Source organism: Chelonoidis abingdonii, chromosome 3 (genome assembly GCF_003597395.2).
Source record: "Chelonoidis abingdonii isolate Lonesome George chromosome 3, CheloAbing_2.0, whole genome shotgun sequence".
Lineage (NCBI taxonomy): Eukaryota > Metazoa > Chordata > Testudines > Testudinidae > Chelonoidis > Chelonoidis abingdonii.
Window position 1 is genome coordinate 119,406,845 of NC_133771.1, and position 16,065 is coordinate 119,422,909.

The following is a 16,065-nucleotide window of genomic DNA, read 5'->3' on the forward strand; positions in this document are numbered from 1 at the left end:
CATAAGCAATGCATCTTAACGAACAGTGCCTGTGCAGGAAGCGCAGAACGACTTTCCCAGACCGCAAGATCACACAGAGGAACGTCGAAATGCCGTGACCTTGAGACCCACTTACCCGTTAAAGCCAATGCTCATAAACCCAAACAGGAACTGACAGAGCAAGGACTGGTGCAACACAGGCGCCCATCAGAAGGACTGGGAAGTGTCGCCGTGAAAAAAAAGGCCTGGAGTGCTAGGAACAGACTGGGAAGCACATCCCCACGTTTATACCCGTGTGCTACCCAAGATGTGAAGGGTAGGAAACGTCAGGAGGAAGACCTCGGTCAAAGCCTGAGCTGAATGCACATCAAGAGCAGGGGCTACGAAGAGCCCAGCACAAGGCGTCAGAAGATCCTGAGGGAGCAAATGTGAGGCTGAAAGCCCACATAGTTGGGCTGCACAGCAGGAAATGCAGGGGTACAAGGATGCAGTCGCTGTTGTGTTCCCTTGGGACAGATTCACTTTCGCAATAATAAAACTGCTAAAAGCCAAAGAAATCCTTATGAAATAACATAAAAGGGCAGGGGGTAGTGCCGAACGACAGTCAGAGTGTGAATATTCCTGCTGGAGCGTGCAATGCCTCCTGCACGCAGATTAATAGCCTACATGGGGGGTGAGGGCAGAGGTGACAGGGTGATTCCGCAGCGGAGTTGAAAACAGGTGTGGTGGCAGCTGATGGGAAGAACCAGAGCGGGGGGGGTTTGAGCAAACGTGGCACAAGGAAGACGGGGATGGGGGGGAGCACGGTAAGGAGCTGCCCAGGGCACCAGTGACGCAATACATCCTTGCCGCGCCAGAGCTATCACGCTTGTGCTTCTGGTACCATTCCTCTCCTCTGTGGCCTCCACTATGCAGTCTCTCTCCAGTCCTGCAGCCTCTTATTCTCTCTGGCATACTGATTCATAACTGCTTTCACCAAATCTTCTTTGTTTTTCCTTGGTTTCCTCCTCAAGTTCTGTAGTCTTTCATCAGCCCGTGATAGGGCCGGAGGATTCAAGGACACTTAAAAAAAACAAAAATAGAAACATTTATTACAGAGGCTGCATTGTTTATAATCACAGTGAAGGAGTTTGTAGACTATTTGCAGCATCATTAACACATAGCCCAGAGATGCCACAGCAGCAAAGACATGGTGAGTAATGGGGAATAAGTGATTAATGAATCTATGTTTCTGCCGCGATTCACCTGGGACGGGGAGCTGCTTGAGTCAGGGCTCACTGGGGTTTCTGTGCATTGGGGAGAGCAGCTGGGGGGAAAGTGCACTGAACACCACCCCTACAGTTGCCACAGCAGTTACTCCTGGAATCAATGTTTCTGCCACAACTCACGTGGGAAGGGGAGCTGCTCGAGTCAGGGCTCACTGGGGTTTCTGTGCATTGGGGAAAGCAGAGAGCAGCTGGGGGGGACCTGCACTGAACGGTATCCCTACATTTTCCACAGGATTTTATCCTGCCAGATATATCGCCGCTGTGGGTTACCTGGGAAGAGCGGGAGGGTCTTCTACAGCAATGGTTAGATAAAATGTCTATCAGGGATGGTCTAGACAGTATTTGGTCCTGCCATGAGGGCAGGGGACTGGACTCAATGACCTCACGAGGTCCCTTCCAGTCCTAGAGTCTATGAATCTATGAATGTGGATTCCGCCCTGGTCCCTATGCAGCTTGCCTATGTGCAGCAATGGTCCCCCCACCCCTTACGGCACAGTGGCGCGGACACGTTAGCCTGACTGGGACAAGGACCACGGGGGCTCCCCCTATAAACTTGCACAAGCGCATTGCCCATGCTCTGGCTGAAACTTTTGAAGAGATTACCGAGGCCGATTACCGTGCCGTGATAGACCAAATCAATGGGCTATTCCACATCTAGGCATGCATGCATGCAGCCATAACCCCCCCCCCCCAAACATTTCCCTCCTTAAAATAAAAGCTGCTTACCGAGAACACGCTCCTCTGCTTCTTCTTCACCAACAAGTTCCAGCTGATGCGACTGGCTAGCTTCCTCCTGACTTGAGAAGAGCTCCTGGCTGCATGGCTCCTGGGACTCCGGGGTGTCTCCCACCACCTCAGTAGCCTCACTCTCGGTTTCCTCTACACCCTCCCCCTCCTCTCCCAGCTCTGAACTGTCCATTGTGGTCCTCGGATTGGCAGTGGGGTCACACCCAAGTATTGCATCCAGCTCCTTGTAAAAACGGCAGGTTGTGGGGGCAGCACCTGAGCGACAGTTTCGCTTACGGGCTTTGCAATAGGCACTCCGCAGCTCCTTTACTTTAACCCTGCACTGCAAAACGTCCCGTTCATGGTCCCTTTGCGGCATGGACTTTGATATCTGGCTATAGATATCATAATTTCTACTGCTGGAGCGAAGCTGTGACTGCACAGCTTCCTCACCCCAAACACTGATGAGGTCCTGCAGGTCGCAAGTGCTCCATGCTGGGGCTCGTTTGGGGCGTGGAGGCATGGTCAGCGATTGACTGATTACACTCCACACCTGGCTGAGCAAACAGGAAGGAGATTTTTAAAATTCCTAGGGCATTTAAAGGGCGGGTCACCTGAGCCCAGGGCACTGGAGTGTGAAACGGTGAGCAGAGTGGCTGAAAAGGTATGCTGGGATACCTCCTAATACCCTGGAGGCCAATAACAGCATTTTATGGTGGCCACACTTGATGAGCAGTGCTGCATCACCAGCGCTGGAATCACTACACCCCAAGCAGACCAGGTGTACAGCCAGCACTGCAGCCAGGGAGTTGCAGTGCTGGCTGTGCTTTGCAAGTGTGTACACAGAGTGAGTTGCAGCGCTGTAACCCCATCACCAGCGCTGCAACTCTCCAGTGTAGCCAAGCCCTCCGATGTTCTTTTTGTGGGGAGTGAGGCCAGTCATTATGTCATTCACCCTCTTTTATATATTTTTTCAACTTTCTAGAAAGATCTTTTGCTGTGACCTGAGTCAAACAGTTCCCATTGTGTAGTGCTATCTCTGAAAGGTTCCTATTGTACCCAGTTCCTGTAATCCTTGTGTATTTCCTCAATGGGCCATCAACATTGTTTTGGCCTTTTCATTGTTGTACCTGAAAGTCTGGTTGTGGGTGTTCCCAACCTCACAATATATTACAGTAGCACATACATAGCAAAACTTCATAACTTTATATATGATAGCACATACAACTTAACAGGATGTTAATGTTCAACAGATTAAGACTTTCAGAATAATGAGGAGTCCGGTGGCACATTAAAGACTAATAGTTTTATTTGGGCATAAGCTTTCATGGGTAAAAAACCCCTTCTTCAAATGCATTGAGTGAAAATTACAGAAAAAGGCAAAAATATATATATTGGCACATGAAGAGAAGGGAGTTACCTTACAAGTGGAGAACCAATGTTGAAGGCCAATTTAATTAAGGTGGATGTAGTCCACTCCCAATAATTGATGAGGAGGTGTCAATATCAAGAGGGGGAAATTGCGTTTGTAGTGAGCTAACCACCTCTGGTACAGGGTGGTGTTTATGTGACCATCACTTATTTGCACTGTAGTGTCCAGGAAGTGTATCTCTTGTGTCGACTGGTCCAGGCTGAGGTTGATGCTGGGGTAGAAATTGTTGAAGAGAAACTGCTGAGCTACAATTCATTTGCAAATTTAACACCATCAATTTCGGCTTGAATAGGGACGGGGAGTGGCTGGCTCATTACAAAAGCAATTTTCCCCTCTCTTGATATTGACACCTCGTCATCAATTATTGGGAATGGACCACATCCACCCTGGCTGAATTGGCCTTCAACATTGGTTCTCCACTTGTAAGGTAACTCCCTTCTCTTCATGTGCCAATATATATTTATGCCTGTTTCTGTAATTTTCACTCCATGCATATGAAGAAGTGGGGTTTTTACCTACGAAAGCTTATGCCCAAATAAACCTGTCTTTTAAGATGCCACCTGCCTCCTCATTTTTGTGGATACAGACTAATATGGCTATCCCTCTGATACTTGACTTTTAGAATGATACTTCACAAGGCATACCTTGTACAAAACATATAATTATATCACCATGGTGAATATGAGGTGCAGGGTGTCACAACCATGTCTTCCTATGTGCTTCTTACAATGTCTAACTCAGTGGGGCGCCAATTCTGACTGATCCTCTAGGTGTTACCATAAATAATTATTCACTTGTTTTGACCTCTCTTTATTACCTACTGTCATGATTCAGAATTGAGCTTCCATGATGATCTCTGTCCCGTTCTTGTGGTGGGCATTCTTTTCAAGTGATAGACGTCCACTTGTACTTCTCCCAGACTGGAACTCCACAGTTCACCTCTCTTTAGACTGGTTCATGAGGCTACAACATGCTTTGCTCCCACTATACTGCCCCAGTTATATATGATGCTTGCTGCCTTATACCCCTCATGCAATACCTTTTTGCTACCTTTGTTTGTCTAGGTGGAACCCTGAATTTCTTCTACTCTCAGACTGGATCCCAGTTCCAACCACAGTAATACTACAGGTCCAATTGTACTTGGCACCTGCAATATACTTCCCTTCCAGAACGTATGACTAGCAGCTGATTAAAGAGATTCAAAACAGTTCCTTCCAAACATAGGTACTGTCTACTCAACCAAAGGTTCTGTTATGCTGGCGGTTGGGCAGCTCCCACCTATCATATCTGTGATCTATGGGTGAGGATAAGATTTTGTCACCGATATTTTTAGTAAACATCATGGACAAATCATGAGCATTAAAGAAAAATTAATGGAAGCCATGACTTTTAATAAAAATATCTGTGAAAAAATGGGTTCTGTAGGTCCCCACACAGCCCACAGCGGGGGCCCTTTAACCACAGTGGGGCTGCAAGGTGGCTGGGAGCTTCAGGGGTCCCCACTGTGGGTTGGGTGTTGGAGCTCTGCGATCCCCTGCTGCCTGCAGCAGCTGAGAGGGGAGGGAGCCCCCTGCCCTCCCCCACCTGCAGCAGCTGGGGCAGTGGGGTACCCCTGCCTCCTACAGCTCTGGAATTTCCCCGCCACCTGCGGCAGCCAGGAGCTGTGAGGTTGCCCCCCTAGCTCGGGGCTTCCTCTGTTGCCTGCAGCTCAGGGCATCCTGCGGCAGCTGGGAGCTGCTGGGTTCCCTTGCCACGAGCAGCATCCAGGAACTGAGGGATTCCCCTGCTGTGGCTGGGAGCTCACTGGCCCCACAGGCAGTGGGGGACTCTGCAGCTCCTGACCATCACAGGCTGAAGTCTTGGAGATCTCTGGAAGTCATGGATTCTGTGACTTAATTATAGCCTTATCTATGGGCAATCACACCACCTCACTGAAGCTATTGGGCATGACAACCGCCTTCCACAAATTAAATGCCTCTCTATTTAGTGATAGCTGAAACTATGGAAAACCAAGGCTCAAGAATTAGACTGCATGCAAGCCTGGAGAATTGCTGGGACATGTGGCCAAAGCAGATTCCCGAGGTTCTCATAACAATATGCTGGGGTTGGGGGTTTCATTTGATTACAGTTGTGTGTCTGATCAGAAGCAGCTAAGAAAGCATACAGAGAAGGCAGTAAGGAAGCCCTAGAGACAGCCAGAGTAAAACATACCGCATGATCCAGAGAAAAAAGCTGAGAGTGCTTGTGAGAAGAGTGCTGCCTGGAAAGAGACTTGGAACTGTGAGCAAAGAAATTGTCTCCTACAATTTGATTCCTACTGTGCTCAGGGAAACAGGACAGTGTGTACATGCTTTGTAAATAAACAGGATTGCATCAAAGAAATATCTGACATCATCTATTTCTTCTCCTAATGGAACAACCCCCAAGACAGCTGGTTTTTGTTTTATTTGTTTACTGTTTCCTCTTTAAATTTCACAGTCCTCTTAATTTAGGCATATTTTACCTGCTATGATGTGTTCTTTCTATTGGCTTTACTCAGACTGGATTTCCACTTTTCGAAAGACATCCTTTTAGTTTGAATAAACTTTTGTACCTTGCCCTTTAACCTCGTTGTGTTTCTTCTTCCTGTCTTATTTAGGTATTTGCATAACTTCGGCACCTCAGTTAAACTAAAGTATAAGTGGCCTCCATGCTGATTCCAAGAATTTTCTCTTAACTTTTGTCTTTATGATCTTTTTAAGTAGCTTTCTCCTTTAAAATCTCTCTATAGCTATAGATATCCCTTTCAATGTGTTACTATGGTCTAAATCACGAATAAACTTTTTCTGTTTCAAAACCAACTTTTCAAACAAGCAACCATCTTGATGAGTGTTGATTTTTTTTTTCTCCGAACTGTCTTGATTTGACTTTTGCCCAACTAATATTTGGGTAGTTGTAATTACTATTAATAGAATTTGTGGCCTTCAGTTTCTTTCAACTTTGTGCACTCATCAATGTTCTGAACTGGAAATCAGTATCAGAATCTCAGTGTTATGTTTGTATTCTGATTATGTAGGATTTCTCTCCTATTACATGATCTAGTCAAATCTTTTTTAAAATTTCATTAGAAACCATAAAATCTTTTAAGAGCTAATTTCTAGTCTCTACAAACTAGTCTGGATTATGAGTGTGATTCTTGAACCCCAATGTATTACAGTATTCAATGTCATCCCATCATATTTTAGAACATACTTTAAATGCACTATAAATGTAGTATTTGTTACATCAGCTAGACTCCTGTCTTTTCTTGTTGTTTCTTGCCAGTGTTCCAATACAAACTGTTAAAACGCTAAGTTCAATCCACGGTTACTCTGCTCCAAAAAGCAGGTCTGAAAGAATCCTAATGAAAGTTATTTAAATATTTGGATACTATTCTGGATTATAGTTATTAAATATCTCCATGCTGATTGGTACACTAGATAATTTTATTGCAATATGAGAAACATTTTGTAAAATCTTTCCAATGGATATAAATTTTTCCACACTATTGGGACATAGCTAGCTTAAAGTTGCAAAACCAAGCTTTGATGCCAAATGAGAGGGGAATGATCTGTAAAAACAGGCTGGTAGTACACAAAGTTTTGTCTGCCCTTGTTCTGTCCAACTCATGAAAAATAAAATAATTGCTATAAGCGCCTTTAAACCAACAAACACATTTTCTTAGGTGTTTCATAAAAACAGAGTGGAAAGTCCTTTCAAGCTATATGCAGAATTAGTCCACATCAGCACTTGGATAGGTTACCTCCCAAGAGAACCAGGGTGCTGATGATGTGGTGTTGGTGACTCATTAAGTGGCACTCTTCCTTCTAAGTCAGTACTGAGCAAATGCTCCATTGTGGTGATAGGGATTAGTATACTGCTCAAAGTGCAAGTCTTTCAATAGGGACTGAAAACTTGTGATCAGTGAAAAATTTAAGACTTTTCTTAGAATGGGGTTGTTAAACCTGTTGCTTTAGGTAATTCCTGCAGTTTTGAGTGGATGATATTTTTATTTTCTGCCCTAAATAGCAATATACTATTGTGCACTGTTACAAGGCTGCCATGTTCCATACAGGTGGCTGTATTTCTATTGCTGGTGAAATTATTCCTCTATACATTGTAAAGCACTTTTTTTTTTTAAATAAAAGGCATTATGTAAACATTTTTAGTATTGTATTGAAAATATCCCTAAACAGCAGTCCTTTAGCTGAATGAATGCTTCCTTGATATTTTCTCAAAGAAGTCCTAATGAGATGTCTTCAGATAGAACAATGGTGACTATGTCATGAGGTCCTGAGGGGTGTTGGATAGAAAATATAGAGAAATATCAGGTCTGTAGCTGTGACATGGATTCAGTATTCTCTCCTTTTTTCCCTTGCAGAAAAATCTAGACAGCTGCAGCAGCACAGGAGCCAGCAAACAGAGCTGCTAACAGGGGAGTTTCAGTGGGAGTTTCCAGGGGGAGGTTGCAGGGGAGACCAAGGCAGGGGAACCAACAAGCTAGAGAAAAGAGAGGACAGTGGGGCGTCAGGAGCCCGGTGCCCAGGAGGTCCGTGTTGTGGAGTGTGGCCTGGATTGCCAGGCACAAAGTGAGAAGGCCATGACTGATACAGAGGGAGCAGTGAAAGACACAATGAGGATGACTGGATGTGGAAGCTGCGGCATGTACATCATCCTAGAGGGGTTACCTGAAAAGGGGTACATCTGCATGAAGTGCCGCCTGATAGAGCTGATGGAAGAAAAGATCCGGGGCCTGGAGATGCAGGTGGAAACTCTGGTTGAGTTTAGAAGGGGGTTCGAGGAGATGATGGAACACAGACAGGAGGGGCCGAAGGTATAAGCTCAGATGTGCAGATGGAAGGGGACCAAAGAATTCTGAGGAGGGGCTGCTGGGTGAGGAAAGTGGACGGTGGAAGCATGTGACTAAGAGAACCAGGCAGAGGAAAAGAGAGCCAGTGAAGGAGAAATAGAACTCAGAACAGATTTGCAGAGTTGGAAAATGAAGAGGGGCACAGCAGGTGGTCGCTGAAGGAGAGAGGGCAAGGAAAAAGAGAAGAGCAGCTAGTCCTGCAGAAGGGAGGGAGGAGTCAATGGAGGCAACACCAAATATGAGCCCCAGGAGGATTGTAAGGGTCAATAGGAATCAAGAGGGACTTGCGGCCAGTGGGAGCAGGGGATGGACCGGGAATCACACTGTCACCAGAAAAAGGCAGGTCTACGTGATTGGAGACTCCTTACTGAGAAGAATAGACAGGCCTGTAACTAGAGCTGATCGGGAGAACAGAAGGTGTGTGCTGTCTGCCGGGTGCTAAGATACAGGATGTGGACCTGAGGCTGAAAAGGATCCTAGCGGGAGCGGGAAAGAATCCGTTGATTGTCCTTCATGTGGGAACGAATGATACGGCTAGTTACTCGCTGGACTGTATCAAGGAGGACTATGCCAGATTGGGGAAGACGCTCAAGGAAATCGAGGCTCAGGTGATCTTCAGTGGGATTCTGCCGGTTCCTAGAGCAGGGCGACGAAGGGCTGACAAGATTATGACAATTAACAGATGGCTCAGGCAGTGGTGCTATAAGGAGGGCTTTGGGATGTACGGACATTGGGAAGCATTTACAGACAGACGACTGTTCTCTCAGGATGGACTTCACTTAAGTAAGGAGGGAAATAGACTTCTAGGATGGAGGCTCGCCGACCTCATTAAGAGAGCTTTAAACTAGGAATTGGGGGAGATGGTTGGGAGATGTCCAGGAGATCTCCACGCCAGAATTTAACCAGGAAGGGAGCTAAACAGAGTAAGAGGGGATACGGCCGTGGACCAAAGAATTGACATAAGGAGGAAGGGTAGTGTACATACCAGACTAACAGGTGATGCTGGTGGTACAATGTCTGTGCATAACGGGGTAAGGATGTCAGTGAAGCCAAACGCCAAAAATTAAAATGTCTGTACACTAATGCGAGGAGCCTAGGTAACAAAATGGAGGAACTGGAGCTACTGGTGCAGGAAGTGAAACCGGATATTATAGGGATAACAGAAACATGGTGGAATAGTAGTCATGACTGGAGTACAGGTATTGAAGGCTATGTGCTGTTTAGGAAAGACAGAAATAAAGGCAAAGGTGGTGGAGTAGCATTGTACATCAATGATGAGGTGAACTGTAAAGAAATAAGAAGTGATGGAATGGACAAGACAGAGTCTGTCTGGGCAAAGATCACACTGGGAAAGAAAGCTACTAGAGCCTCCCCTGAGATAGTGCTTGGGGTGTGCTACAGACCGCCGGGATCTGATTTGGATATGGATAGAGACCTCTTTAATGTTTTTATGAAGTAACACCAAGGGGAATTGTGTGATCATGGGAGACTTCAATTTCCCAGATATAGACTGGAGGACAAGTGCTTGCAAGAATAATAGGGCTCAGATTTTTCTGGATGTGATAGCGGATGGATTTCTTCACCAAGTAGTTGAAGAACCGACAAGAGGGGATGCCATTTTAGATTTGGTTTTGGTGAGCAGTGAGGACCTCGTAGAAGAAATGGTTGTAGGGGACAACCTTGGTTCGAGTGATCATGAACTAATTCAGTTCAAACTAGATGGAAGGATAAACAAAATAGATCTGGGATTAGGGTTTTTGACTTCAAACGGGCTAACTTTACAGAGTTAAGAAAATTAGTAGGGAAGTGGATTGGACTGAAGAACTTGTGGATCTAAATGCGGAGGAGGCCTGGGATTACTTTAAGTCTAAGCTGCAGAAACTATCGGAAGCCTGCATCCCAAGAAAGGGGAAAAAGACCACAGGCAGGAGTTGTAGACCGAGCTGGATGAGCAAGCATCTCAGAGAGGTGATTAAGAAAAAGCAGAAAGCCTACAAGGAGTGGAAGAAAGGTGGGATTAGCAAGGAAGCTACCTTAGTGAGGTCAGAACATGTAGGGATAAAGTGAGGAAGGCTAAAAGTCGTGTAGAGTTGAACCTTGCAAAGGGAATTAAAACCAATAGTAAAAAAAAGAGAAGATCATAAATAAGAGAAAACAAAAGAAAAGAAGAAGTGGACCGCTTATATACCTGATGGATGGAAATGTAGTGGTAAGGTTACCTAGGCATGCCCAATATCTAAATAAGTACTTTGCCTCAGTCTTTAATAAGCTAATAGAGGCTTAGGATGAGGGAAAGGATGTTAAACGCGGAAATGAAGGATATGGAGGTAGATATTGCCAACATCTGAGGTAGAAGTTCAAACTTGAATAGCTTGACGGGACAAAACTCGGAGGGCGCCGGACAATCTCCATCCAAGAAATATTAAAGGAACTGGTGCATGAAATTGCAAGCCCGTTAGCCTTTAGAATTTTTAATGAATCGGTTAACTAGGGGGGTTGTACCGTACAACTGGAAAATTGCTAACATAGTTCCCAATCTGTCAAGAAAGGGAAAAAAAGTGATCCGAGTAACTATAGCCTGTTAGTTTGACGTCTGTAGTATGTAAGGTCTTGGAAAAAATTTTGAAGGAAAAAGTAGTTAAGGACATCTGAGGTCAATGGTAATTGGGACAAATTACAACACGGTTTTACTAGAGGTAGATCGTGCCAAACCAACCTGATCTCCTTCTTCGAGAAGGTGACGGATTATTTAGACAAAGGGAGATGCGGTAGATCTAATTTTAACCTTGATTTCAGTAAAGGCATTTCGATACGGTTCCGCATGGGGAATTGTTAGTTTAAACTGGAAAAGATGGGGATGAATATGAAAATTGAAAGGTGGATTAGGAATTGGTTAAGGGGAGACTCCAACGGGTCGTACTGAAAGGGTGATCTGTCAGGCGGAAGAGGTTACTATGGAGTTCTCAAGGATCGGTTTTGGGACCAATTTTATTTAACCTTTTTATTACTGACCTTGGCACAAAGAGCAGGAATGTGCTAATAATTTGCGGATGATACAAAGCTGGGGGGTATTGCTAAACAGAGAAGGACACCGGGATAAACCATAACAGGAAGATCTGGGATGCTTGTAAACTGGAGTAATAAGTAATAGGATTGAAATTTAATAAGTGAAAAGTGCAAGGTCATGCACTTAGGGAATTAATAATAAGAATTTTTGATATACATTGGGGACGCATCAGTTGGAAACAAAGAGGAGGAGAAAGGACCTGTGGGTATTGGTTGATCGCAGGATGACTACGAGCCGCCAATGCCGAATGGCCCGTTAAAAAAGCAAATGCGGTTTTAGGGTGCATCGGGCAAGGTATTTCCAGCAAAGATAAGGAGGTGTTAGTACCGTTGTATAAGGCGCTGGTGAGACCTTCACCTGGAATACTGTGTGCAGTTCTGGTCTCCCATGTTTAAGAAGGATGAATTCAACTGGAACAGGTTCAGAGACGAGCTACTAGGATGATCTGAGGAATGGAAACCTGCCTTATGAAGGAGACTCAAAAGAGCTTGGCTTTGTTTAGCCTAACCAAAAGAAGGCTGCGGGGGGATATGCTTGCTCTAATAAATATATCAGGGGGATTAACGTTAGGAGAGGGAGAGGAATTATTAATCTTAGTACTAATGTAGATACACAAGGACGAATGGGCTACAAACTGGACACTAGGAAGTTTCAGGCTGAAATTAGGACAAAGGTTTTAACCATTAGAGGAGTGAAGTTCTGGAACAGCCTTCCGAGGGGAAGAGTATGGGGCAAAAGAATATCTGGCTTTAAGACTAAGCTTGATAAGTTATGGAAGGGAATGATATATATGGATAGTTTAATTTTGGCAATTGTCCTTGGATTATCAAGCAGATAAGTCTGCTCAATGGTCGCGATGGATGTTGGATGGATGGATCAGAGGTTACTGCACGAAATTCTTTCTTTGACTGCTGGCTGGGGAGCCTTGCCCACATTCTCAGGTTTAGCTGATCGCTATATTATGGGGTGGGAGATTTTCCTCCAGGGCAGATTGGCTGAAAGCTCTGGAGGTTTTTCGCCTTCCCCTGCAGCGTGGGGCATGGGTCACTTGTTGGTGGTTCTCTCTTGAGGTCTTCAGACCACAATTTGAAGACTTCAAATAACTCGACATAGGTTAGGTGTTTTTATAGAAGTGATAAGTGGATGGGTAGGGTTCTGTGGCCTGCTTTGTGCAGGAGGTCAGACTAGATGATCATGTTGGTCCCTTCTGACCTATGAGTCTGAGTCTATGCTCATTTCTATTTGGTACCCACTTGGCTATTGTTTTTATTAATGAAGAAAATCTGGAAAGATAAAATACACTTCTTAAGGAATGGGTGGAGTCTGGGGCATTCCAATGATTAGAGGCCTAGACTGTTCCCCTAAAATAGCAGCCTTGAGTGAATATACTAAATCAGTAAAAACAATTAACCATTGTAGTGGAGCTGATTTTTTTTTTTTAATTATACAAACATAGAGGTAGCATGTCACCTTTGAGACTAATCTTCACTGCACTTCATCCCCAGTTCAGTCTGTAAACAGGTATTATTTTAAGAATTATGATGGTTTGCTGTTTGTCACAGGTACACAACAGTGGACTGATTTGTTTTCTTTCATTTTTAAATCTGATGGTTTTTAGTGTTCACTTTTTTGGATTATCCATCATCATGCATTCTATTTGTTCGGAGGGCAAGAGAAGGACTGAGATGTTTGGGCTTATTAAGTACATATGTATTCCTGTAAAACATGATAGTATAAGGCAAGGTGTCTGACCTGAAGAGCTTTTCTCTGTGGTTAGTCCATCCCATGGCACATCCTAAGTTCACTCCCAATCAAATTGTTCAACCATATCTATTTGGATTGTACTAACATTTTTGTAAGGCAGGAGGAAATGGCTTACTGGTGTAAGCATCAGGCTGAGAACAGTAGAACTGAAATTCTGGCCCTATTGAAAGTCAATGCCAAAACTCTTATTGACTTCAATAGAGCCAAGATTTCACCCTAACACTTCCTGGAAATAACAGATTTAAATCCCCACTATAGCAAATTCTGCACTGCATCTTTCCAAGGCAGATGAATTAAATTTCATGCAGTTCACTGCATAATCTTTAGGATGATACTTTAAATTTAGCTTAATTTAAAGCTTAAAAATACCCCCCCCCAAAACCACACCTTTTTATAAAACCTAAGGCCAATAGGAATGTTTACACATTTAAAGAAAACAATAAAACTGATCACCCACCCCTAAGGCTGGCCCTATGTCCTAGCCCACAGAACCTTGCTTAGCTAGAGGAAGGGCCTTGCAGCCTAGCAGGTATATTGGGACTGCCTCCTCATCACATCAGCCAAGACTTATGTCCAGATAGGACAGCCTTCCTTAGAATTTGGAGTACAGCAAGCTGATGCTCAGCCTCGTGAAGGTATCTTTGTCTGTAAATCTTGGAGTTCCTGCTACAAAAAACCAGTTCAAGAGAGACTCTTCCTAGATCCTCTACTATGGTTTGAAATGGATGACTGCAGCTTTAGTAAAGGAACCTGATTTCCTACTAGACTGTCCCGAAGGAGACTCAAGCACTGGTGAGGATGTTCACCTTTGCTTCCTATCTAACTATTTCACTTAAAGCAGCATATATCTCCTTAGGCAGGGGTTCCCAAACTGTTGTTGGCACCTGGTGCTGGTTCCTCTGGTGCTTTCACCAGAAGTTCTTTGGTGCATTCTCAAAGAGAGTTTTTCCTAACTTCTTCAGGATTTCACTGTTCAGGAAACAAAAGAATACATTCATCTATCTGAAACTCTATGTACAATACTTCCTTTTACATCTCTAAATATAATTTTACTTATTTTATTATTTGTGTTGGAATAGTGCTTAGAGGTCTCAGTCAAGAACTAAGGCTCCACTGTCCAAAAGTAATAAATTGTAGTCCATGTCTCAAATACCTTACAGCCTTGGTTTATAGAACAAAGCGATTTCATATGCTGTTGAAAAAGAAAGCTTTGACCCACAAGAAGAGTTAAATAATACTCTCAGTTAAGGCTCCAGCCCAAAAGATGCAGATCGCTTCACGTGAGATATAGAGTGCCTTCAACTCAAAATGAATTGAGGGCCAAGAAAGCACCTTGTTTAGTTACAAACCTACCTTACAGTGAACATGTACAAATTATATTAAGATTCACATGACATTCATATTTTTCCTTTCAATTTAAAAACTGGTATCAACCTAAATTATTCCTTTATATCCCATTTTAACCCTATTATCAGCTGAAGAGCTGATCTCACATCCTGTGATCTGAGCATATGAAACCTGCTATGTGTCTTATTTTCAAAATGAATGTTTGATGTGTAAAATCCAAGAGGTATCAGATGTTGCAAGGGTTTGTGTAGTCCCCTCCCAAAGCTGAAAAATCTCAGGGTTTGGATTTTTGTTTGTTTGTTTAGCTGTGTGTAACAAAAACAAAACTCACTAAATCTTTGATTTAAAATGAAGCTAAAAACAAACTTTTAATGTTTTTATCTCTAATTCAAACCTTCAGTGTGTTCTCTCCCTCTCTCTGTCACAGTCTCTCATCTTTCTCTCTCCATTATCACTCCGTTCCCCTCTCCCATGCCCTCTTTCTCACCAAATGCAGGCAATGGATGTAAGCAGGGTGGTAGAGTGAATCTGTGGGTCACTTTCAGTTTGGGTGAGTTGACTGCTCTAGGACTTGAGTATTCAAGAACTGGATTTGACAGTTTGAGCCCATCTCCTTTTTAAAATAGCACTAAGGGAGTCTTGGTGCACTAACACCGTGTTATGGGCAAATAGAGTTATCACTTCTGTTCAGTGGAAGGATCAATTACTCACCGAGAAGCTTCCTCCTTGGCCTTTGGAATAAAACCAGAATTTCGACAGATTCCACTTCTCCCTTGCCATCTATTTTTGTGAGGACAGCAGGGCAAACTTGAGTATTCAAGAGAGTTAGGAGAGAACTCAGGTTATTGGTACCCTGTTTTGGTGAGTGCTGTAAACTCAAGAGTCCACAGAAGATTGTAATTTTGTACATTTAGTCAAAAGAACATAGGAATTACCATATTGGATCAGAGTAGTTTGTCCCTGTTGTCTAGTATCCTGTCTATAGCAGTGGCCCGTACCAGGTACTTCAGAGGAAGATTCAAGAAACCCTGCATTAGGCAGTATGGAAATAATTCTCAAAGAGAGAGTTTTCCCCCTTAATCTCAGTAAATAGAGGTTGTTTTATGCCCTGAAAAATGTCTCCTCTTTCACCACACTACAGGTGTATTAAATCGAGTCCCTCAAGAGGCCGTAGCTTTCTTCCGTCAATCTAGCAATGTCTACGCTGGTGCTTAGGTCATCTTAATAAAATCTCTGTGTGAGATTTTTTTTTTACGCCTCTGAGCAAAATAGATAAATTGACCTAAATTTTAGGTGTAGAGCAGGCCTCAGCTAGCAGTTTAGTGACCATATTGAAAAGCAAACCAAGTCATCTGGTGAATTTGTGGTGGCCCCTTCTGTTCAAGGGAAAGGGTGTGATTAAACTCAGTTGATAGCCAGAGAGTCAGTCTGTAAATAATGGCATGTTATAGTTGAGGCCAAAAATGTTCTAATCTGAAAGATAAAATCTAATGAGTTGAATATATTTTTATTGTGTTTCTGGAAAAAGTATTCCCATAAATGAGTCTCCATATACGTTGCTGGTAGAACTCCAATTTGTAATAAATCCACACTG

At 43.7% G+C, this 16,065-nt stretch overlaps 2 protein-coding genes across 2 annotated transcripts in view; one reads left to right on the forward strand and one right to left on the reverse strand.

The window, feature by feature from the left end:
- Positions 1-16,065, forward strand: part of CCDC170 (coiled-coil domain containing 170) — a 122,467-nt gene that overhangs the window by 18,561 nt on the left and 87,841 nt on the right.
- On the reverse strand, positions 887-3,292 carry LOC142046522 (zinc finger and SCAN domain-containing protein 20-like). Its single transcript, XM_075063476.1, has 2 exons — positions 1,974-3,292; positions 887-1,041 (listed from the first exon to the last, which is right to left on the reverse strand). Exons 1-2 carry the CDS (start codon positions 2,494-2,496, stop codon positions 887-889), a joined length of 678 nt encoding a protein of 225 aa, XP_074919577.1. The 5' UTR covers positions 2,497-3,292.

Bases quoted from the DNA above. Each gene is read 5' to 3' on its own strand.
- LOC142046522 (XM_075063476.1), bottom strand. From the start codon at position 2,496: ATGCCTCCACGCCCCAAACGAGCCCCAGCATGGAGCACTTGCGACCTG. The intron at 1,042-1,973 runs GTAAGCAGCTTT...GTTTTTTTTAAG, and splicing joins AGCAGAGGAGCGTGTTCTCG to TGTCCTTGAATCCTCCGGCC.